Below are 24416 nucleotides of genomic sequence, written 5' to 3' on the forward strand. Positions count from 1 at the left end.
TAAACAAACTGTCATTATAAGTCTACGGTAACGGGTGACATGTTTATGTTCTGGCAGCAGATGTGGTTTATCAAAGCGTGGGTGTCTCTGGTTGACGCAGGCTCCCCGGAGGAGGGGACGAGGAAGGGGAAGACAGCGGGGAGAAAGTTAAATGTCGACCTGGATGGGAAGCGCCAAGGGATCGATGGGAGCAGATTTGTTAAATAGAGTTCTAAATAAAAAACATCCTCCATGCTCTCTCCCGAGTCCACCCCCCCCCACACACACACACACACACGCACGCATGCATAAACACACACACACACACACACACACACACACACACACACACACACACACACACACGCGCGCGCGCGCACACGCACACACACGCACGTACTCAAGCACTTTCCCTTTCCCTCCACGATCCACCATCATCAACGTCCCCTTTCCTAACAGCCACCGTCTCCATCCAGAGTATGTTTTGTACAGCTGGGCCTCCACCAGTGAGGCTGGTGAGGACAGGGCGGCCCTTTCCCCCTTTCACCGGGGACAGGCGTCTGGCTGGTGCTGTCACAACAGGACCCTTATATAGAGTGCATAATATAAAAGCAGAGCGCCACTGACACCCCCAATCAAACTGTCACGCCGTGCGCCACATCGGTGACAATATCAACGCCGATAATACAAACAATGTAACGTTTGATTGTATGAACTGCGTCGATGAGGGTGACGTCAGTTGCGAAGCGGTTGCATGTGCGAAGCGGTGTTTTCTGTTGGCCGGGGTGGGGGGGGGTGGGTGATTTGGGCAATGGGGAGTTCTTTGAGAAATAACTGAACATGATAATGAATAGATACAGAAATACTGGACAGTCCCGGCTGGCTAAATGTTACTTGCGCAGGGTATGTTGTCCCTGGGTAACAGCCGTTGCTCGCTTGCCATTCCTTCCCGTCTCGTACGCCCATTAACCGTTGCCAACGCAAGTGTACAAAAAAAAAGGGAAAAAAGGTGGCATCGCTAACGTCATCGCTAGGCTCACGAAAATAGATGTTCACAGGAAGCTGCTGGGGAAATCTTAAAAATATTGTTTTTCCGAAAAAGAAACCTCGGAAGTACGCCAATCGCCTCGGCTTTCGTCGTCGTCGTGTTCTGTACCTCCTCGCGCGTCTGGCGCTTGCTCCTAACTTTAGACCGTCGAGAGAGAGAGAGAGAGAGAGAGAGAGAGAGAGAGAGAGAGAGAGATTATGTTATCTCGGAAGCCTCATCTGGTCACCTCCCATGCTGCTTGGCTTTTTCCACTTTGCGTGCGTCTCAAACGCATGTATGATTGGCAAGAGTGGTGTTGCTAACCCCCCCCCCCCCTTCTCCCTGCAACCCACTCAAAATAGGATCAACGGCTGCTTATGAGGGATGGGGGGGGGGGCTGAATGCCGGTGAACGCCGGTGTGTTGGAGGGGGCTATGATGAGTCAGAGTCGGTCTGTGGGCTTTCAGGGGAGGGATGGAGAGAGAGAGAGAGAGAGAAAGAAAGGGAGAGTGGGGAGTGGAAGTGGGAGAGAATTCCTGCCGAGTCACTCTGTGCAGGCGGGTGTGGGTGGAGGGCGGGGGAGAGGAGGGGGTGGGGGGGGGGTCCTCCTCAGCTCTGGGAAAAGGCACCGCTTGTTTTGGAGGCTGGCCTCAGTGGTATATATCTTCATCTATTTCTTAGAAACATGACCCTATCTCATACGCCCTTGTATCCACCGGACCAACCCCGGATACAGAAAACACAACACCGATGCAGTGTGTTGTCCTCAGGACATTGATTGCACGGCGTAATGAACCAGTGAACCTAAAGAGACGTGACAAACGGCAGTCTCCCCTCATGACCTCTCCCAATCACCCCTTCATCTCAAATGAGGCAGGGTCCTTTCATGTCCCGCCCAAGCCTACCGTACTGCTGGCCGAATCAGGGAGCAGGACGGGGTGGGGCCAGGGACGGTGGGGTGGGCGGGGTTGGTGTGGGGTGGGGAGGTTGTTTTTGCCATAAGCCTGTAAGCGGGCAGCTGCTTTTGTTAGTCAGAGTGTGTGTGTGTGTGTGGCAGTGTGTGGCAGTGTCAATGTCGTGACCACTTGAAGCAGGAGAGGAGCCCTGAGAAACACACTCACACGCATACATAAAAGCCCGGGCTGACACGTCGTATACACCTAAACAATAGCTTGCACAAAAGCAACGCACGTAAACAAACACGTAGACACCGCGGATTTGTTCAACAAATTTGTCTAATTATACTCCTGGCGCCGCCTGTTTAGTCAGCCCCCCTCCCACTGTTTCCCAAGGATATTCAGCGCGAAGAGACACACACGTAAATAGAACATATTTCCCCCAGGCCCATATCTGCATGCAGCCATCACTGTATTTAAATCACCCCGGTGCTATCCGTTGCAGTACAACGTGCTGAACCAAACGCAGATTAGAATGCATCAATTATGAGCGTGCATATTCATCATGGTGCACACAGCCTTAACTCAACTCAACGTCCAGCCTCTCCCCCGGTACACCGCCCATATGCCGGGGACCGAGCCTAGCTGCAGACGGCCATTGTTTGTGTTGGTGCCAATCCGTCCCATCTCGCCACCTTCATTAGAGACATTATTAATGCGTCTGAGTTAATTTCCATCAAACACCGCTAAGCAAACTCCTACAGTTAGCCTGAGGTAGGAGTCAGGTGGGGGGAGGCGGGGTAGTATTGGTTACACAGATCAAGTGGTTGCGGTTCTCATTCAGAACCTTCACACGCTTCACATCCGTGCTGCGATCGCATTGGCTGACGATTAACGAGGTTAGCGACGCGTGTCATTAGGGTGGATGTGGCGGGCTAAACCGGGTGAAGAAAAGATGCAATTGTCGTCCAGTCACGTTTTAACCTCCATTTCCCCCACATTATCATTCAGGAAGCTAGGTTGAGGGACAGCTCTTCTATCTGTCGAACTTCTTTGGACCTGTGGTTTGTTACCTTGTGAATTCATGTGCGTGTGTGTGTGTGTGTGTGTCCACCTGTGTGTCTGTCTGCATGTGGCCTGTGTGGCTCCAGATTGATGCACCGCTTCACTGACCCCTCCTCACATGAATAAATGCATGTGGCACTGCAGCATACTGGGCCAGGAGGAGAGAGGCTGTGTGTGTGTGTGTGTGTGTGTGTGTGTGTGTGTGTGTGTGTGTGTGTGTGTGTGTGTGTGTGTGTGTGTGTGTGTGTGTGTGTGTGTGTGTGTGTGTGTGTGTGTGTGTGTGTGCATGAGCGTGTGTGCGGTGGTGTGTGTGTCTGTTTCTCTGACAGTAGAAGCTCAAACACTAACTACCGCCCTGCAGCAAGATGGTGAGATACACGCAGAGAGAGAGAGAGAGAGAGAGAGAGAGAGAAAGGAGAGAGAGAGAGAATTGTGTGGTGTGTATGTGTGTGTGTTGAGATCGGTTCTGAGAAGGGAAAGTGTAAGGGAAGAAATGTTTATAGCTTGTGAGGGGTAGCGACGTGGAAATCCGTCTTGTAGTGTGTGTGTGTGTGTGTGTGTGTATGTGTGTGTGTGTGAGGTTTGACCTTGTTCTTCAAACCATGATGGGGGTGTGATGTTTGGTATAACAGTGTGTACCGGCGGTGGTGGGGGGAGGGTCGGATGGCGAGTGGCAGTGCGGGTTGACCTTGGTGCGGAGCGGTGGTGAGGCGCCACCATTATCATTTGAATCATGGCCGTCGCTAATGTCTAGCACTCCATTCTCCTGCTCGGTCTCCTTGTTGTGGTTCTCTCCGGATGGACGGATGAGCGATGGGCCAAAGGGGGGAGAATGATCAAAGAGAGAACGACAGCGGTTGAATGGATGTGGGGAGTGAGGGGCTGAGGGGGTTTGGGGGGGTTAACCCCTTATCAAACAATGTCCTGATGGATGGATAACAGAATAAATGGCAACCCCCCCTCTTCCGCTCCATCACCACCACCATCACCATCAATCCCTCTCTTCACCTCCTCTTCCTCCTGCTCCCCTGGGTTCGAGAGAGGCATTAGGTTTTATTTGTCCCTTGTCATAATGAGTCAAGGGTCGCAGCCTCTCTCTCTCTCTCTGTCTCTCTCTCTCTCTCTTAACCAATTCACTATCACTCTCTGGCGATAGGTCTATCCTATCTCTGTGTGTGTGTGTGTCTCGCTCTCTCTCTCTCTCTCTCTCTCTCTCTCTCTCTCTCTCTCTCTCTCTCTCTCGCGCGCGCACGTTTCCACCGGCGGGTGCGCTTATGCCCAGCACGCCTCAGCCCAGTAGTGAGCTCAGTTACGGTGTCCACCGCCGCCAGTACCCTTATGGTAGGGCGGGTTCAAGCCGGACAGCCATAGCTGTGGCAGCTCCGTAAGCATCGTGACATCATAGCAGCCTGACACAGTGTAGCCTGCTAATAAATCAAAGGGCAAAGAAGAATGTGACACAATGAACAAAGAGCAACAATGTAGGACGTCCAAGAAGTCAAACTTTTTCTTCAATAAACGAAGATCTCGCCGTACCTCGCGGGTACTGTGTTTGTTTGTTATTATCCCCCTGTCGCAGGGAAGCGATGCTTCTGTCGACCAATCAATGGATGGCGTGTGTAGCTTGAACTAGTGCGAGACGAGTACGGCTCGTCGCGGCTCAGTCCGGACCCCGCTCCACTTTTGGCGGTTGAAACGTGAACCGTGCCGCACATTTGCATACGGAACCAACCCGCACCCACCGGTGCGGGTAAAAGGGTTTAACCCCTTTTACCCTGAACCCCCCCCCCTCTCTCTGGCGACCGTTTGATCCTCATTGCTCTTTCTCTTTGTTTCCCCTCCATGTCTCTCGTCCAGGATAACCTTCTGCCACCTGCCCTTCCAGAGCAAGTTCTTGTACATCGGCACGGAACGGGGCAACATCCACATCGTCAACGTGGAGTCCTTCACGCTCTCAGGCTACGTCATCATGTGGAATAAAGCCATCGAACTGTGAGTGGTCCCCCACCTGCACACACACACACACACACACACACACACACACACACACATCCCAAACTCTACAATGGCTACATCCGTGGTCCCCTCCTGGTTCACCATTTAGCAGCTTTGCTAGCATGAGTTGTTTTTCGCCACCATGACAGACTGATTGTGTGTCTGTGTGTGTGTGTGTGTGTGTGTGTGTGTGTGTGTGTGTTTGACTCCCACATTGTTCACGTCAGCTGCAGGGAAGTCTGTCGGGTGCCGTGGGCCATGCCGCTCAGTAACCTGGTGGTTCTGGTCTTTGTGTGTGTCTCTCACTCCATGTTTGATGTCTTTCAATTGTAATCGTATCTCGTGTGTACCTTCGGGTTGTGTGTGTGTGCGTATGTGGGTCTGTACATGTGCACCTGAACATGAGTGTGTGTGTGTGTGTGTGTCTGCATTCATGTGTGTGTTTCGAGCTTAGGACTATTGTACTACTTGCCCTCAGTACTTTCCTTGCCCTCAGTCCTGACAGCGTTATGGTAGTTTAAAGGCAAGAGAGATCAGAACAGAGTCATTAGTCCGGTTATATCCTCTCAATGGGGCTCTCTGCCTCTCTCTCTCCCTTTCCCTTGCCGTCTCTTCACCCCTCTCTCTCGCTGTATCTGTCAGACTTTGACAGGCTCCATTTTGGCTCCCTGCTGTAGAGACTTAAATTATTCACCCGAGCATTTTGCTGCACACCTTCCCCACCAGGAGTGTGTGTGTGTGTGTGTGTGTGTGTGTGTGTGTGTGTGTGTGTGTGTGCGCGCGCACTCAGGTGTCAGCAGGGATCAGTGTATATGGTACATGCAGACAGACGTCCTGTCTAAAGAGAGAGAGAAAGAGGGATAGGGAGAGACAGAGAGAGAGAGAGAGAGAGAGAGAGACACTCAATATTAGGAGAGGAAAGGGAAGAGGAGGAGAGGAGAGGAAAGAAAAGGAAATGTGAGGAGTACGAGTTAAGCAGGGGACGGGATGTGTGAGGAGAGGAGAAATATTTGAGGTCAGGAGAGGAGAGTAGATAGACTCGAGGTGAAGAGGGAAGGGGAAAGGACGCAGGAAGAGAGGGGAGGAAAGAACAGGAGAAGGAAGGCGAGGAGGAGAGTAGATAAGAGCAGGGTGGAGGGAGCCCGGGGACAGGGATGTGCAGGAGGAGGAGATGTGACAGCGGACAGGAATAGAGGGATGACAGTGGGTAAATGCAGGCAGCACAACAGAAGAGCCCGCCAGAGGGTGTGTGTAGAAACAGCCAGATGGAGAGGTTGACGCGGCGGTTTAACGGAGAGCAGGCAGCGCCGGCACACGAGGAGAGCAGGAGAGATTACATTATGAGACATAAAACAGGATATGGAGGCTCGGGACATGTGTACACACACTGGGAAGTGCTCTGGGGTCGCTCCAGTTGAGGCTGAGTTGTGATATAATAATGCATGTACAAGCCTGTCTCAAAACGGATAAAGCTTTGAGGCACTGCTGCCTCTCCTTCAAAGTCCTGCCGGATCCGTCGGTAGAAATGGTTTCAAAACTGAAATGAAATCCGGTATTCTTTGTTCTTTTAAATTGTAAAAGACGAAAACGAAATAGAGAGACCTAAAAAATGTGTATAAACCTTGTTTGTCAGTCAACTGTCATACTACGACTATTTCTGCTACTTATGATGATGGTGATGATGGTGATGATGATGACGATGGTGAGGATAATAAATGATAAAACAACAATGATAATATAACAGAACTATAGGTTCCAGTGGTGTTTGTGTGGCCTCGATTCCCAAGGTTGTACTGATCTCTCTCTCTCTCTCTCTCTCTCTCTCTCTCTCTCTCTCTCTCTCTCTCTCGCTCGCTCGCTCGCTCGCTCGCTCGCTCTCTCTCTCTCTCATTATCTATCTCAGTGGTAAACTGGCCCTCTACAAGGCTGGGGCTACACCACCATCTTGTTTTGATGTGTGATGTTGTGCTCCACTTCCCCCCTCTCCACGTTCTAGATGTTACCGTGTGGGGTTTTTCCTTTGGTTGGGGAAATTGGTTTTTCCATATCTTTTTGTTCAGCCTTCCACAGCCACATGCTAATGCGCTAGGAAATTGGGTCTTACAGTTGGCTACCAGGCCACGAATCGATTCTCAGATTTGTTACAGACGCTCTCTGTGTATCCCTGCATGTGGGTGTATCTGTGTGTGTGTGTGTGTGTGGGGGGAGGGGGGGGGTATATATATCAGTTTGTGTGTCTGACTGACTGTGTGACTATGCGACTGTGTGACAATTTGTCAGTGTGCCCGCTACCATACACAATCACTGTGTGTGTGTGTGTGTGTGTGTGTGTGTGTGTGTGCATGTGTATGTGTGCGTTCATGCATGCATTTGTGTGTGTGTGTGTGTGTGTTTGTGTCTGTCTGTCTGTGGCATTCTTTGAATGGCATCAGAGAGGCACCAGGTCTTCCTCTTCACCAGTCTCTCTCTCTCTGTATCTCAGTGTCTCTCTGTCTCTCCCTCTCCCCATCTCTCCACCATGCTCTCTCTGCCAGGTTGGCAGATAGCATGGCCGCCGTCCAGCCGGCTCAGCCTACCTCTCTGCTATTGTGTGTGTTTGATGCTGTCATCAGAGGGAGTGGGTGGATCAGAGAATGGGACAACAATAGGAATCACTCACACCAATTCAGACCGCGCGCACATGTGTCTCTGTGTGTGTTTGTGTGTGTGTGTGTGTGTGTGTGTGTGTGTGTGTGTGTGTGTGTGTATACAAAAAGGGTGTGCATGCACAACACATGTACACACATGCAAATGCAAATGACACACACACACACACACAGGGCGGGGTGGGCTGGCTCAGCACACAGGGCGCTGACTATCACTTGAGGAGACCATCATTTCCTCTTCCCACACATCTGCTTTATTCTATTAAATAATTACAATTCCATTCTCCTCTACTGTGGTTCTCTGCTCTATTCCCTTCCTTTCTGCTGCTCTGTGAGTGGCGGCACAGAGAATGGACCACGGGAGTGTCAGCCAGATCTAGCAGGCCTGGGTAAAGGGGGGAAGGGCGGGGGTGGGGGGGTGCGGTGGGGGGCTGGGCATGGTATGTTGTTGGCCAGGCTATGTGTGTGGCGTGCTAGGGACCCCGGGCATAGCCTGCTCCGATCCTCTGTATGTGAGCATGACTCATGTGCCCACGTGCCAAAGCTGCTCTAGTGGAAAGGGCCGGCGCATGGAGCTCCACACGGACCACGCTGCGGCCAGCGCTACGGGCGACTCGCCTAGATCAGTGTGGGCCACGGCAGACCTGCACATGCCGCAGTATTCCTTTGAAGACCTTCCTTTTCTGATTTAGGAAATCAATATAATGATAGCCTTTTGGTCTCCAGTCGGACTCATATTTTTGCATTGTCGTTCTCCCCCCCCCCCCCCCCCCCCCCCCCCCTCCCCCACAGTCTTGGTCCCTCAAACCCCCGCTGGTCTTGGTCGTGGATCGCCCTTGAATGAACCAATGACTCAATTCGACTTGGACTCGACCGAGGTGGTCTCGACTACAGCCCTGCACTCTATTAAGGGGTCCTGTTGTGATAGCATCCACCCAGATGTGTGATGCATTCATCAGCCTACCACACCTGGTGGTAAAATAGGGGGCTGTCTATAGAGTTTGAGCTTCTTCACGTTGAATAGGGCTACAGCGACTTGAGAAACAGCCACCCCAAACCAGGTCACAGCCTTAGTAATGTGTTCAGTAGAAACAGGAAGCTAACATGTAACCCCCCCCCCACCCATTGTGTGTGAAGGTGAAGGTCACGTTGCGGCGGAGTGTCTGTGTCATGGTAACGTTTATAGTGATAGATGAGCTCCGGTGAGCACTGTGCACTGACCCGTGAGTGTCTGAGTGCCTTTGTGTGTGTGCGTGTGTGTGTGTGTGTGTGTGTGTGTGTGTGTGTGTGTGTGTGTGTGTGTGTGTGTGCGTGTGTGTGCACTTCCCCTAACTGAAAAGAGACAGCACTGAGGTTAGTTAAGAGAAAACTGACTTTAGATTCCCTGAATGTGTGTGTGTGTGTGAGTGTGTGACAACACATGTTTAGATGTTTGTGTGGAGTATATATCTGTATGAGAATATACATGCAACATATAGATGACGTTGTACATATATCAAGTCAACCTTCCAGGGGGGGTGGTAAGGAGTGTTAGGTGCCTGGTAGCATGTAACAGGGCAGAAACGCAGGTTAAGTCAAATGGAGTTATTAGAAGATAGTAGCTTAGCTAAATCAATCACGGCTCTGGGCGAGTCTGTTTATCTCCAAGTCACTAAGTATTCTACCCCATGTCCACTGCAGAGTGCAGGGAGTGTAGGCAGCCGCCCAGCCTGGGCCTGGATGTGTGTTGACACCCCCTTATCTCTGCAGCCATCTCCTCCTCTTCCACTCCCAGCTCCACAGTCCCTGGAGCTATGGCAAACGCTTGTAAATGTGGCCTTTTGTGATGTGTATTTACATATTTGGTAGACACTTGTGTTTGGCTGTCTGTGTGCCTCTTTGCCGGTACGTGCATTTTTGCATTTTTCGTTGCTGTGATATGCTGTTGTGTGTGAGTGTGTGCGTACGTTGTTGTTGTGTTGAAGGGTTTGCGTCCACGACATGTTATTTTCATGATAACCGCACACATCAACATCAGTGTGTGTGTGTGTGCACAGGAAATTGCAAATCGTTCAAATCTTAATTCTGGGGCGATTCTGTTAAAAAATGACTTTGTGTGAATAATTTCTAGCTCGCACTCTTGTTTATGTTCCTGTGAACACAAATGGTCAGAGAGGAGCAACTAATGGGTTTGACTAATGACTGGAACGCAATCAGTCAAGCACCATAGTGCACGTGAGATTAATACTAGGGGTGCACGATAATTATCGGGCCGATAACAGAAATTATTACGTCATTCCGATAAGTCCGATATCATGACAAATAGCCCCGATAACATAGCCTATATCATTTCAGTGCCCCACTCCCACTAACGCTAAATTAAAGGTCTTATCGTAACCCTAAAAGTACACATCATACAATCAATTACAATACATGAGTTCATGCAGTGGGTCTGGTTATAGGTCGGAATATGGTCGGAATGAAGCAGCCGCCGATGATTGGCAGGTTGGGTATTTTATTCTTAGTTTCACTAACGTTACAATACACGTTTGCACAGACACAACCTAACTCGTTCGTTACTTCACTAAACTGACACACGCTACCGCTCGCTCTCCTCACTCGTCCACTCACTCACACACACACTGCCATTCCCGTGCACACACATAATACGCTACTCTCGTAACATTTATTACACACAACTTATATTGACAACAGTTAGCTGAACATTATAGGGTCCCGGCCTTCGACTCCCTGTTTTCTCAGTTAAACACAGATATCAACTACATTTGTCCCAGTGTTTGTTAGATGTGAAATGAAGCAAAAGAAGACGCTCTCATCTTCCGGTAACGCAGTCGTTCGTGACGCCTTTCTTATTCGTTGTTTCTTCTATTTGTCTGTAACTCATGCTCCAATCTTTCATCGATTGATGCGGATGTTGTGGATGCAACGGAATATATGATGCATCGCTGCAGCAACATTTAAGATGATCGCGATGAGTTCTGCCCATTCTGCCTCTGTTGCTGTCTGCGGTCAGACCAAAACACACCTGAGTGACAGGGGCCATACTGTGAACCTGTCATATCCTGTCATATCCCGCCCCTTGCAAGCCAGCCCCCCTAAACCCCCCGTTGATTCTACTGATGTCTGCACGACAATGTCATGATCTTAGGTCATGATCATATATATGTATATGTGTGTGCGTTATCGGTTATCGGTATCGGTATCTGCCTTTAGGAGCTGAAAGTTATTGGTTATCGGCATCGGTTTAAAAAAAAAAGTTATCGTGCATCCCTAATTCATACAGACCCATTACGTCACCTTACGCCAGTACATGGAGAAGATCTTGGTAGCGACCTGTCAACGTGAACGTAGTCCCATGTGAGCCCTTTCTTTATAGACCACTTTACACACACATACACACACACACATACACACACACACACACACACACACACACACACACACACACACACACACACACATACCGTCAGACTGGAGGTAGGGGGCCCATCTGGGGTCCAGCAGCTACAGCAGACCTGGGCTCAGGTGCTGCAGCATGGCTGCGGGTGGGGAGGGGACAAAGCTCCCATGAATATGATTATCACCTGCTCTCAATACGCTCACATGTGTATACACACTTGTACTCATGCATGTATGGGTAAACACAAACACACACACACACACACACACACACACTCACACACAAGGACACACACACACACAAGGACACACACTCTCTCTCTCTCTCTCTCTCTCTCTCTCTCTCTCTCTCACACTCTCACACACACTCTCACACACACACACACACACACACACACACACACACACACACACACACGAGGACACCTACTGCATTGGCATGATGCAGGGGCGGGGTGTTAAAGTAGTGTTGCCGAGGTGACATTGTCATGGCGATTGCGTCTCAGCTGTCTGTCATCTGTTGTGATACCAGCTGTTCTCTGCTTCACTGTGTGTGTGTGTGTGTGTGTGTGTGTGTTTGAATGTGAGTATAATCACTTGTGTAATATATCAACCATTTTGAATAGGGCCTTTTGTTGTTATTATTATTATTATTATTATTATTATTATTATTAATATGAATAAAACCACATAATAATGGGATTTAATTATTGAGAACAGCAGAATGGCTGCAATTCTATTGTTCGGTAGGCAACTGATAACGGATAAGTGATATCCGGACCAGGACTTCCTCTTCCATGCGGCGGTCTTTGTTTCCGAGATGTTTTGTAGGTGTTTCAGGACCCTACGACATTCAAGCTAATTTTTAGGAGCGGATATCACATCTAATAAAAAGCTGAATCATCGTTAGACGATAGCTGATTCCGGGATTATTGCTCTCCACACTGATCTGCCCTGCATCCATCTCGCTCAAACGTGCCACCTGCATGCTCAAACGTGATTGGTCAATAACAAAGGAAAACCAGAGAGCTTCTGATACCAAATCTTTGTACTTTCTGCATTGTCTGCATTCATATGCTGAAATATGTTAATAGTTCATTATTCTGTAGGTAAAACCAAATGCCAGAGCAGGCATTTAATGTAAGATTCTCTCTTTATCAACATAACCATTAAAACTACACATAAGAGCTACTTCAAATATGAAGTCTATAATATATGGTCACGGCAATAAAAAGCAGCTACATATTAAAACGAATGACTTCTATAGGTGTTGATGTGTGTTCCGCCTTAGTCGTACATGCCTGCCTGCTCAGGAACAACGTCTTCTCTGTGAGTCACACCGATATGCAAATGTTGGTATTCTCACATGGGCATTATGCATGGCCCCTGTTTCTGGTTCCAAGGGGCCTCCATGTCGTGCTCTCCTGCCCGCTGCGGGGGGTCCCAGCGAGCTTAATGAAGTGTTATCTTCAACACGACTCACAGATCACATGCTCCCTTAGTCCCCCCAACGCCCGTCGTCATCTGTGTGTGTGTGTGTGTATGTGTGTGTGTGTGTGTGTCTCTCTGTAGGTGTGCGTGCGGCTTTCGGTCGGTGCTTTGCTGTATGCGTGTGTGTGTGTATGTGTGTGTGTGTGTGTCTGTGTGTGCACCAAATGATTCAGAGAATAGAGTGTTTTATATTGATCGTAGAGTATGGTATGATGAAGGTTTATCACTGAGAACTGATAATATATGTCCCCTGATGCGCCAAGGGACATATATTTTAACAGCTTACAGTAGGGAAGTTTACATATTTATTATTTATATGGGCATGTGCGTGTGTGTGTCTGTGTTGGCGTGTGCGTGTGTGCATGCGCGTGCGTGTGTGATGCATGCTTGGCGCGAGTGAGTGCATGAGTTTTTTCAATTTTTGTCGATTTGTTTTATGTGCATGATGCAGCAGAGAGAGTAACCCATGATTTCGGAAGCTTTTCTGCAACCATCCTGCCTCTGTTGCCATGGCGATCCTGTTCTCCTGCCCTGAAGCTGTATCTGTTTTTGTGAATTAGTCCATGGGAAATGTATGACATTTACGTTGTAGAACGGGCTGGTCATTAAGTCGTTTTGCAAATTATGTATAAACATACACCAGATCATGGAAAGTGGTAACTTTAGCATGTGCACCTTTAATTAATGTGTATTAGGATTTGTATTCATGGGGTTGTAGTATGTGTCTTCATCTTAATCTGCGCTTCTATATGTTTTACGTCATAATGGGTTTCATGTGGGTTTATACCCAAACCAAATATTGAATTCCTTTCATTCATGTCCATGTATCGGTACCGTGTTCATGTAAGTGTAACCATTCATTGTCAAATCACAGCGTGTGCATCATTTGTGTGTGCGTGTGCATGTGTGGGTGTGTATGTGTCCGCCTAAGTGCGCGCATAATTAGTGTGCACGTGTTTGTTTGTATGTGTGCATGTGTGTGTGTGTGTGTGTGTGTGCGTTTGTGTGTTGGTTTTGTGTGTGTGTTCGTGTATATGGCTGTTGTGTTTGTTCAGACATTGTGCTGTTCAGAGTCAGACAGAGAAGAGGAGGATGAGATGTTATGGCAGTTCCTATCTGCAGCAGCCACAGCTTAGGTAACAAGACTCCACCACTGATCTAAATATAGAGGCAACTGACTGACCGCATATCTACCCTCTAACAAACTACTACCTTCTAATACACACACTCTTTCACACACACACACACACACACACACACACACACACACACACACACACAGGCATGAACACACACACACACACACACACACACACACACACACACACACGGACGGACACACACGTAGGCACACACACACACACAAAAACACACATGTACAGACGGACGCACACACACACACACACACACACACAAACACACATGTACAGACGGACGCACACACACACACACATGCACGCACAGATGGACACGCAGGCACACACACACACACACACGGCCACGCAAAAACACATACACAAATACACACAAACACACACTCGAAACACGCACGCACACACAGGCACGTGTGCGCACATTTTCACTCACACGCGCATGCTAACAAACAACAGCACCCTCTCGGGCGGCCGAGAGGCCTCCCCCTGTGGGAGGATGTGGCGGTCCTCCTGAGAGATGCACACAGACATGTATGACTAAGCTGGAAAGGCAGAAACAGTGGGTGTGTGGGTGTGTGGGTGTGTGGGTGTGTGGGTGTGCTGAGGAGGGGGCTGCACCGTCTCAGCACATGCCCACTGTTGTGTGTTGCCATGGAAAGCGTTTTAAGGCTGCCTCACAGGCATATGTACTTCCTGCCTTCCCTTGAAAAGATTTTCTCTGAATGCAATATCGTTCCTTACATAATGGAACGATCCGAGAGAAGAATCGTTTAATTTCTGGAGCGGCGGATGAGTGGGTTGCTCTATGGCATTTCAAAGATGGGATTTTAATTTGTGCGGTTCAAATCTCTCTTTTTTTTTAAATGCATGGCAATGATGCTGTGAAAATATGAAAATAATGTGCTGCATTTAAAGCAGCAGGGGTTCCCAATCCTGGCGCCACCCGTGTTAACACACTCATGTTAATCCACACACAGAAAGGATAAGGAAATTATTTATTTTACATAGACACGCAAATGCAGGCACATGGCTACGACATAGACATAAACAAACTGGCACCAACATGTGTACTACATAACATGCATGAGTGTATGTGCGCACACACACACACACACACACACACACACACACACACACACACACACACGGTTAAGGCCAAAGGGGACAGCAGCACAGCCTTGATGACAGAGACATCCATCACAGGCCTACAGAGAGGAGCTTCTGTCATTCAGCAGCCTGTCTCCCTTAAAGTCTCTGGCCAGACTGCTGGACCCAGCACACCTTGCTCTGAGCCTTCAAAAAAGAACCCCCTGTATTCTGACCTCTCTCGCTCTCTCTCCCTGTCGGCCTCCCTCCCTCCTGGCACTGCTCTGATATTTCCCCTCTGATATCTGCTTGTCCCGATGGGGCCCTTGTTGATTTTCCATGTACCGTTTGGTGGCTTGTCCAGAAAAGCAGCTTTGAAGTGAAAATAAATCCCTCTGTCCATCTCTCTTTCTCTCTCTCTCTCTCTCTCTCTCTCTCTCTCTCTCTCTCTCTCTCTCTCTCTCTCTCTCTCCAGATCGTCCAAGGCCCACCCGGGACCGGTGGTGCACATCAGCGACAACCCAATGGATGAGGGAAAGGTACAAACATAAACATACAAACATAAACAATCTCTCGCTCCCTCTCGCTCTCTCTGTCTCTCTTCCTCCCTCCCTCCCTCCTCCCTCCCTCCCTCCCTCTCTCCCTCCCTCTCTCTCTGCCCCTCCCCCCCCCCTCTCTCCTTCCCTCTCTATCTCCCCCTCCCTCCCTCCCCCCTCTCTCCCTCCCTCCCTCCCTCCCTCTCTCCCTCCCTCCCTCTCTCCCTCCTTCTCTATCTCCCCCTCCCTCCCTCCCTCCCTCCCTCCCTCCCTCCTTCTCTATCTCCCCCTCCCTCCCTCCCTCCCTCTCTCTCTCTCTCTCTCTCTCTCTCTCTCTCTCTCTCTCTCTCCCTCCCTCTCTCCCTCCCTCCCTCCCTACCCCCTCTCTCCCTCCCTCCCTCCCTCCATCCCTCCCTCTCTCCCTCCCTCTCTCTCTCCCTCCCTCCCTCCCTCCCTCCCTCTCTCCCCCTCCCTCCCTTCTCTTTCAACCCTGCTCCTTTCTTTCATATTTGCTTGATCTCTACCCTATATCTATTTATGTCTCTATATTTTGTTCCCGCTCCCTCTTTATCTTGTACACACACACACACACACACACACACACACACACACACACACACACACACACACAAACAGGCGTGGACTCAGATGCGGTTAGTGTTACCGACACTAGCTCCTTGTTGAACACATTACAACGTGTTATGATTGACACGTGTCATCGTGGCCTCATGTAAATTAAATTACCCATAACCCCAGATGATTTCACACTCGCTCTTCATATCTCTGCCCTGGTGTCCAGAAGTCCCTGCCAAGTGGTGTTATCTCTTTTATAGCCCCCCCGCCCTGCACCACATTATTCTATTATGCTTTTTCAGCACACCACTTTATCCTTGGAGAAAAGAAAATGTGCTACTTCAGTGGAATAACTCATCGCCCTTCTCCTGTTTGTTTTTTTTGCGGGGATCATTTCATATCAGAATTGAAAGCAGTTTATTTAGCATATCACCACGACCCGACTGAAAGGCAACAGCCAATAGGAGGACGAGAGATGAGATCTAAATGTGAATTTAATTTAAAGATGGAGCAGCCCTGACTTTACATTGTGCGTGGACGGTGAGAGGGTCTACGGTTACCAGGGGTGGTGAGGGGATGAGATCGGGATGGATTTTCTTTTTCTTAAGATTAAGCCCAAAATAATTAGTTTTAAATGGAAGACTAAGAGCGACACAATGTGGATTCTTGGGGGTAAATGACCAGGAGGACCAGGAACACCTGACCAAAGTGTTTCCTTTTTACTGAGTCCCTGGCTCCTCCCACAACCTGCAAGCACACGTACACACACATAGACCTGGCCACCTCGTCAGAATGTATGTATTCAGTCTAGGGGTGCACTACAGAGTCTGCTGACTGTGTGGCTTGGTTGTTTTTGAGTATTCAGAGCCTTGCTTGAAACTTCTGTATAATGATACAATTTCATTGGCCAGTGCGGCTGAACCCAGAGGTGGAGCTGGACAAGGCCAAGCTCCAGCCATCGGCTCTGCACTGAACTTACAGAGAGAGAGAGAAAGAATATCATAATGGCACTGTGCCACCATCTTACATTTCAGAATAGGGCTGTTAGTGTTAGACATTTAGTTGACCTTTCCCATTTCATTTCTGAAACGGGTGAATATGTGAAAACTCATATTTTATTTGAATAATGCCTCAAATCACAATGCACACATCACGTAAGGACCGTATGGAGGAAGTCAGTGTCTTAGGGATAGGCTCTTTACTTGGTCTGAATCGGTCACAGCAGCTCTTCAGTGTAAAGCGGGAGGCACACATCGTAGACAACACACATGGGAAGACTTGCTTTTAGTGCGTTGTGTTCTGGGCTGAAAAGAAGGGGACGCAATGGATGCCGCCGCGATGCGTGCCGAGGTTTGGAGCAGTGCTGGAAGTTATTGCACGGCTGTATGGAGCGCTATAAACACCAGTGTGGGCACTCGCCATTGGAAACACGACCCACTTAAGTTCCAAATAGTTGCTTATGTTTTTTAACTAGCATTAAAAACATAAGCATTACAAAAAGAGGAGGTTTGTACATTGTGCAAAGTTTCCATTCACTAGCAATATGTAAGAGCCTGCGGAGTACAAACACACGCACTATTCTGGAGGACGGATCACCAGGAATAGGAAAGAAATACATGGCTGGAGTCTATTACCTAATTACCTTTTACTCTGAGTAGGTAAAACTCTTTGATGTATTTCGTCCGTGTTTAAACATTGAAATTAAAACCCCTACCCTACTCTGAGCAATCTCGCCCGGAAAAAATTTATGAACCCCTGCTACCAGATCAACTACAGGGAGAGTATTCAGTACACCATTGTGTTGTAAGAACACTTTTTAATATCATATGCTTATTATGAATCTCCTTTGATATGTTTTTCCGTAACTTGGTTTTGACATACAGTATGTTTATGAATATCAAAATTTATATTGATATTAATTATATATTAATTTACAGCTACACTTACAATTATTTTGTCAATATAGTGCACCCCTAATATATTTTTAAAAACATTTTGAGTATCCATTTCCTCAACCTACAAACTATGAAGGGAAAACCTGCTTGTGTATGAGTCCTATGACTGAGAAGGCACATATTCAGCAGCAGAACAAAACGGTAATAATAACATTATTATTATTACTATTATCAATTGTAATATATAATGGTTCGTATTATTATGGGTAATTGATATGCATGAGTGCCATGTCCCCTTGACTGACGTGCCAGTAGCATATCCCACCATGCTGTTCTGTGACGTTGTTTGGTCTAAATGTACCCGATACAATGAATAATCATTTCAATAATATTGCAGGCTTTAAGGTAAACTCTCATAGCACACAGAATACCATCCCCCCCCATCATCTTTTATTTTAATTCTCCTCTCTGTGGGACTCTGCACCATTTACTCCCCCTCCTAACTCACATCCATCACCCCACCCCTTCTCCCCCACCTCCCCGTTCCAGCTGCAGGCTTTGTAGCGTTATATCCAGCCTATGTCATCTTGTGCTACCTACAGTATCTGTCAAACAGCCTGTCATTGTCTCATCTCTCTATCTCTCTCTGCTGCTCCATCCTGCTATCTTTTCTGATTTAGTTGATTTTACATGTACTGTTTGGTGGCTTGTCCAGAAAAGCAGCTTTGAAGTGAAAATAAATCCCTCTGTCCATCTCTCTCTCTCTCTCTCTCTCTCTCTCTCTCTCTCTCTCCGCAGCTCGTAATTGGATATGAATCAGGGATCTTGGTCATGTGGGATCTGAAATCAAAGAAGGCTGACTACCGCTACACCTATGACGAGGTAGGCAAGCTCTGCTCCTCTCCCCCTCTTTCCCCCCGTCCACTGATCTGAGGAAGAACGTCTATAACTGTGCGTCAAATACTCCCATCACACCTGTGTGTGTGTGTGTGTGTGTGTGTGTGTGTGTGTGTGTGTGTGTGTGTGTGTGTGTGTGTGTGTGATATGAGTGTAAATCTTGACGTGTCTATCGTTTTAGCGATGAAGAAACAACATGGCCAACTTCAATTGATAATCACTGATACGGCAAGCAGCAAGGACATTTTCCCTGCCACTTCAAACACAACTAACACAACCACCAGTTCCTACCACATGTCTCCCCTTCTCCCTTCCCCCTCGCCCCGAAACTGTTAACTCCCGCCCCCGCGTATTGAGCTTGGCACTTTATCACCTGAAAAAAGGTTAACTTCATTTTCTCAAAGGTTATTCTGTTTTCCTCGCAGACTCATGAGTCATGTGGCATTATTAACTCTCACTGAGGCCACTTGACTAAAAATAAAAGCAGACAGCTATATGAAGAGGGAGGAAAAAATACAATGGGAGCCCTGGGCGGGGGGGAGAGGGGGGCAGGGGACACTCCATGGAATAGATAGGAGGTCTTTTATGAGGCCGCTCAGACATAGACTGCACACGCGTCGTGTTTACATGGCCGCGGATGTGTAATTCAGCAGGCACCGCGTGAAAAGCCGCCCGGGATTACTCTCACATTAGTGCTCACCGTGCGGGCATGGACGCACAGACACGCACAAGGTCACACACACACAGTCACGAGCACACACATACGTGAATACACACACACACACACACACACACACACAAACACACACGTGCACACATGCACACGCACATTTGCACACACACACACACACACACACACACACACACACACACACATATGCTCATACACATACACACGCTCATACGCAAACTCACACACATACGAAAGAGGCAAGATTATCAGAATCCTGTGGATTTCAGTCCCCTCTCTCTCTCTGTCTCTCGCGCTTGCTCGCTCTCTCTCTCTCTCTCTCTGTCTCTCTCTCTCTCCTACTGCTTTCTTGCCCCCTCCGAGATAAGCTATCCTCTCTTCAAATTCAAATCCCATGTGATAATGGCCTCCTGGGACACCAGTAATATCCCCAGGGAGAGCCCCTCTCTGCTCCCAGTGGTCCAGTGGTACCTCCCCCTCACCATTGGTACCTCCCCTACACCAGTGGTACCTCCCCTACACCAGCGGTACCTCCCCTACTCCAGTGGTACCTCCCCTACACCAGTGGTACCTCCCCTACACCAGTGGTACCTCCCCTACTCCAGTGGTACCTCCCCTACACCAGTGGTACCTCCCCTACACCAGTGGTACCTCCCCTACACCAGTGGTACCTCCCCCTCACCATTGGTACCTCCCGAGAGGTGAGGTAGAGAGTCTAGAGGATTATTCCAGCCACAGTTGAACCCTACAGTTGAGAGTCATCCATTGTTATTGAGGTTATTAAAAAAAATCCAATTGCTACTCTCAGGCTCCACAATGTAAATAACAACTAAACTCTTGTGCTGAGCCCCAGAGCCAACAAAGAGAGAAAAGAAAAGTTTTAATGTGTCAATATTGAACTGCAGTTATGACTTGTAGTAGGGGGTCTTTGGTGTTGTATTGATATTTCCTGCTGCCGTCATTGGCTAGAGGCACCCCGATAAAACAAAATAGAAAAAATGTTTTCCAGACTACAGCGTCTATGAAAGAAATATTGGCTGAATAAATGTTTAAACATCATAGGTAAGGTATATTGGTCCTGCATGCATTCCTCTCACTCAAGCTCGCTAGAAGTTCTCCAAATTGTTGCCTGAAACGTTTAAAGGGGCCATTTTACACTGCGGAAAGCTGTGAAACTGCAATCATGGAAACTGGCTTCTGAGTGAACAGCATGTCTGTCCGTGGGTGTTCTCAGTTCCAAACGTTCCCACAGATAAGTTGATATCATGTCCGGTGCGCTCGGCTATGTCCAAGTAATGGTCCGTTCAAAGTGTCATCACAATATTTTTGTGTTTCTGCTTTCCTTCTGTGGTCAGTTTAATGATATCCCTTTGAAAAGTGTTCTTTTCTGCGCATGCTTTTTGAATTGGCTGAGAATGAGCCAAAACCTCAGGTTAAAGAGAACTAAAAGGCAGAGCGTGTGACAGATATAATGTTAAAAGGACTGTTTCCTTTACGGCAAGAAGACACAACCTGTGTTGGACGTCTAATTTATTAATAAATTTATTAATTAATAAATTTATTAATTTTAAATGTATTAATTTATAATGTGTCCTGTTAGGTTGGTGGATGTGGCAGTGGTGGTCATATAGAGAGGGTTTGGTGTGGTTTGATTGTTTGTTTGTAATGAGGCTGTGTCCCGGACAAAGTATAGTCACGATATTAGTTGATTTCTTCCAGATTATTATGTCAGTGTTGTAACGGCCCTGTGGGTTCTGATTTGGTTTTATTGCTTCAGATAAACGGGCCGCTTTCCTTTAAGGGAACCGTTTGCCAAACCTCTGCCTAACCTTGCCACAATGTTATTTATGAGCAGACCCCCTAGCCTGGGGGCATCGATGGGGATGGACTGAGTGGTAGCCCATCAGGACTCCAAGAGTCGTCAGCCCAGTGTAATGTTGGCTTCATGCACCTATCCAAAATGTCAACCACACATTTTTCGCCATTCGCCATTTCCAGAGAAGTTCCCATCACTATATGATGACGAAGCCAGACTTCCAGGTCAAACACAAAGCAGTGTGTTGCTATAAGCGTGTCTCTCTTCTGGGTATCCGATCCGCTCCTCTGCTGTGGATCAGCGGTATGGGATTGTCTCCCCAGCACGTTAAGTCACTCAGCCTGGCTCAGAGCCTTTTGTCCTGCCCGTTGATTCACAGCCGGGGTGTGATTTTTTTCCGGGTGTTCCAGTATTATCTCGTGCCCATTGCTCATTGTTCATCAGGTCTTTCCCTCCCTTTCCCTCTCTCTCTCTCTCTCTCTCTCTCTCGCTCTCTCTCTCTCTCTCTCTCTCTCTCTCTCTCTCTCTCTCTCTCTCTCTCGCTCTCTCTCTCTCTCTCTCTCTCTCTCTCTCTCTCTCTCTCTCTCCCTCCTTTGACTTTGACACTTCTGTCTCTTGCTCATTTAGTTTGTCATCCTTAGTGGATTTGTGTGTGTTTTTTTATGGGATTCGCTATGGGGTGTTTTGAGTTCAACTTCTCAGCGTCCGATTTCATTGGGCTCCAAGTTGTTTCTTTCTTCTCGTGCAAACTTTTAACCCTGCTTCCCGTTTCCTGCACAGACTTGAAATTGCTCAGCATCTTTTTATTTGCCTTTCCTCAACGCTATTCTCTCTTCTGCACTCTCTGGTCTCTATGGCACTCTTTCAACTCGTTCAATTCAAGTTTTGAGTCCTCCCCTCTGTCTCCCCTCTGTCTGATAATGTGGAAGAGTATTGTACTGTATTGCCACTGAATTGTCTAACCTCGCAGCTCGTAGCTTGTAGCGCAATGTATTAGAGTACAGTCGTAATATCCTAACCTCCCTTAATTCTTTATTTTGTGCTTCAACTTTTTGTTGCTCAAGGCCTATACAATTCTTTGTAGTTTTTCCCTCAAACTTTATCTTTTTCTTACTTAATTTTTGTGACTCTATGCTACAAACGTGTGAAATAATCACTCCCCCTCCTTCTCTCTCTTTCTCTCTCTCTCTCACAAACACACCCAAACACACACAGACACCTGCGCGCGCACACACGCAGACACAAAGGCAGAGGAATACATGGCGTCATTGATCACATTTAAGTGTAGCCAGGTGACCTGGGACTCCTGTTTGGAGATCATTCACATCAATCAACTGATGATGTGTTTCTATAAGATTGATGGGTGTCTCCTTTCTGGCCAATCAGAAGGTTCCTACCAACTTCTTCACGCTCTGCTTCTTTTGTGTCATCCTTAACTTGTGTCACTGTTTCGTGTTCCTTCTTCTTTTCAACAATTAACAGAAATATCCTGAAACACACCACATTAGTTAGGCAGTTACAGCCTTGGAGTTTGTTTTCTTTCATAACTTTTATAATAACTGTCACTGACGCAGAAATCCAGCCCTAGCTCGAATTGTGCTGTGTTCCTGAAAAGGAAAAAATGGAAATCACTGCTGACATTCCCTGCAAGCCTTCGGTGTGTGTGTGTGTGTGTGTGTGTGTGTGTGTGTGTGTGTGTGTGTGTGTGTGTGTGTGTTGGTGTGTGTGTGTGTGTGTGTGTGTGTTTGTGTGTCTTTGTTAGTGTTTCAGTGTGTGTGTGTGTGTGTGTGTCAGTGTTTGAGTATGTGTGTGTGTGGTGTGTGTGTGTGTGTGTGTGTGTGTGTGTGTGTGTGTGTGGACTCTCCAAGTGAGGATGGAGAGTCATTGTGAACGACTGTTTAATGTTTTTCTCACAAATCTTTGAAGTCACTGTGCCACAATGTGACATACTGCTAGCAGAAACTACACTAATAGGGACTTTGTTTTCTTTGTGTGTCTGTGTGTGTGTGTGTGTGTGTGTGTGTGTGTGTGTGTGTGTGTGTGTGTTTGTGTGTAGGTGTGTCTGGCTGTGATCCACTGAAATCCCCAGCAAAAAATGTGTACATATAAATCCAATCGTCGGCGCTCAGATAAAAGGGCCAGTCTGGGATATGATAATAAATCATAAAATTAGGCCTTGTTCTGTATTAATTTGTATTGTTTGATATGACGAGAGCCATGTGTTTCAATTACCCTGCTCAATTTCCAATTAGCCACTGCCACATTGTTCTCCAATAAACTGTCACACTGAGTGAATGAGTTGCTCCATGCCTATGGCTGTGTCTTGTTATTCAAATCAGGCACTAGTTCAGGTTCGCCCTATTCCATAGTCCTACACTGGTCCACATAGGATGATTGAAATTACAGCATAAGTCCACGCCCTTCAATGTTAGTGTGTGTGTGTGGTTAAGACTTGTGTCCTAACATCATACAAAATGTATTGGCTAGTGGCTAGGCTAAATGCTAGGCTAAAATCGGTTCAATCGATTGAAGCGCCTTGTGAGTGATACTAGAAGATAGTATGAAGCAAGAATGGTATGGCGAAACCATCCAATGTTTACGTCCACTAACATGTCTCAGGAGGACCGATATTGTCTCTGGGTAAGATTAAGAGGGGAGCGGGGTCCTGAATGCCTGGACTTGAGTATGTGAGTGAGAGAATGATAGAGGGATGGAGAAAGTCATGGACGACGCAACCACCAAGTCTTTTTTAATTACCGGCTATGAAAAAAGCATCAATAAGTCTGTGCACCTCTCAGTGTAGAACTTGTGCCTGATGATGTATCTTTATTTTCATTGATTATTTGTAGCTCTTCCACTAACGGCCTGGTCTGAAATAGCAGCTGGGCTGTTAAGAGTAAAGATTGAAGGGCAAGGGAGAAGAGGGTGGAGGTGGATGAGGAGGGAGGAGGAGAGAAGGGTATGAGCAACTGTAAAGATTTAATCAATGAGGCTTTCACATCACATTAACTACCGAACTAACAAACAGGCAGACACATAAAAAAGTTTATTTGTGTCTTTCTTTCCTTCTTCGTAAATAACATAAGATTGATGCTTGGTCTGGAACCTCATGTGGTTGTACATCAAACTGTTGTTTATTTAAACTAAAATGATGATTTTGCAGCCATGCTGTTATGTTCTAGCATAATTATTATACTTATTCTAATAAGAAGAGGAAGAGGATTCTAAAAAGTGTATTTCTAAAGTCTGCACACTGTGTTGATCTGAAACC

At 47.5% G+C, this 24416-nt stretch overlaps 1 protein-coding gene across 1 annotated transcript in view; it reads left to right on the forward strand.

Annotated features, from left to right (window-relative positions):
• stxbp5a (syntaxin binding protein 5a (tomosyn)) overlaps positions 1-24416 on the forward strand; it is a gene marked incomplete at both ends in the record, with an annotated part of 88267 nt that overhangs the window by 39798 nt on the left and 24053 nt on the right. The window contains 3 exons of the mRNA XM_084484281.1: positions 4825-4959; positions 15213-15276; positions 18540-18623. Of these exons, the coding sequence (XP_084340407.1) occupies positions 4825-4959; positions 15213-15276; positions 18540-18623 (283 nt within the window). The remainder of the gene's footprint in view (positions 1-4824; positions 4960-15212; positions 15277-18539; positions 18624-24416) is intronic.

This window comes from Micromesistius poutassou (genome assembly GCF_964030765.1).
Source record: "Micromesistius poutassou genome assembly, chromosome: 19".
Lineage (NCBI taxonomy): Eukaryota > Metazoa > Chordata > Actinopteri > Gadiformes > Gadidae > Micromesistius > Micromesistius poutassou.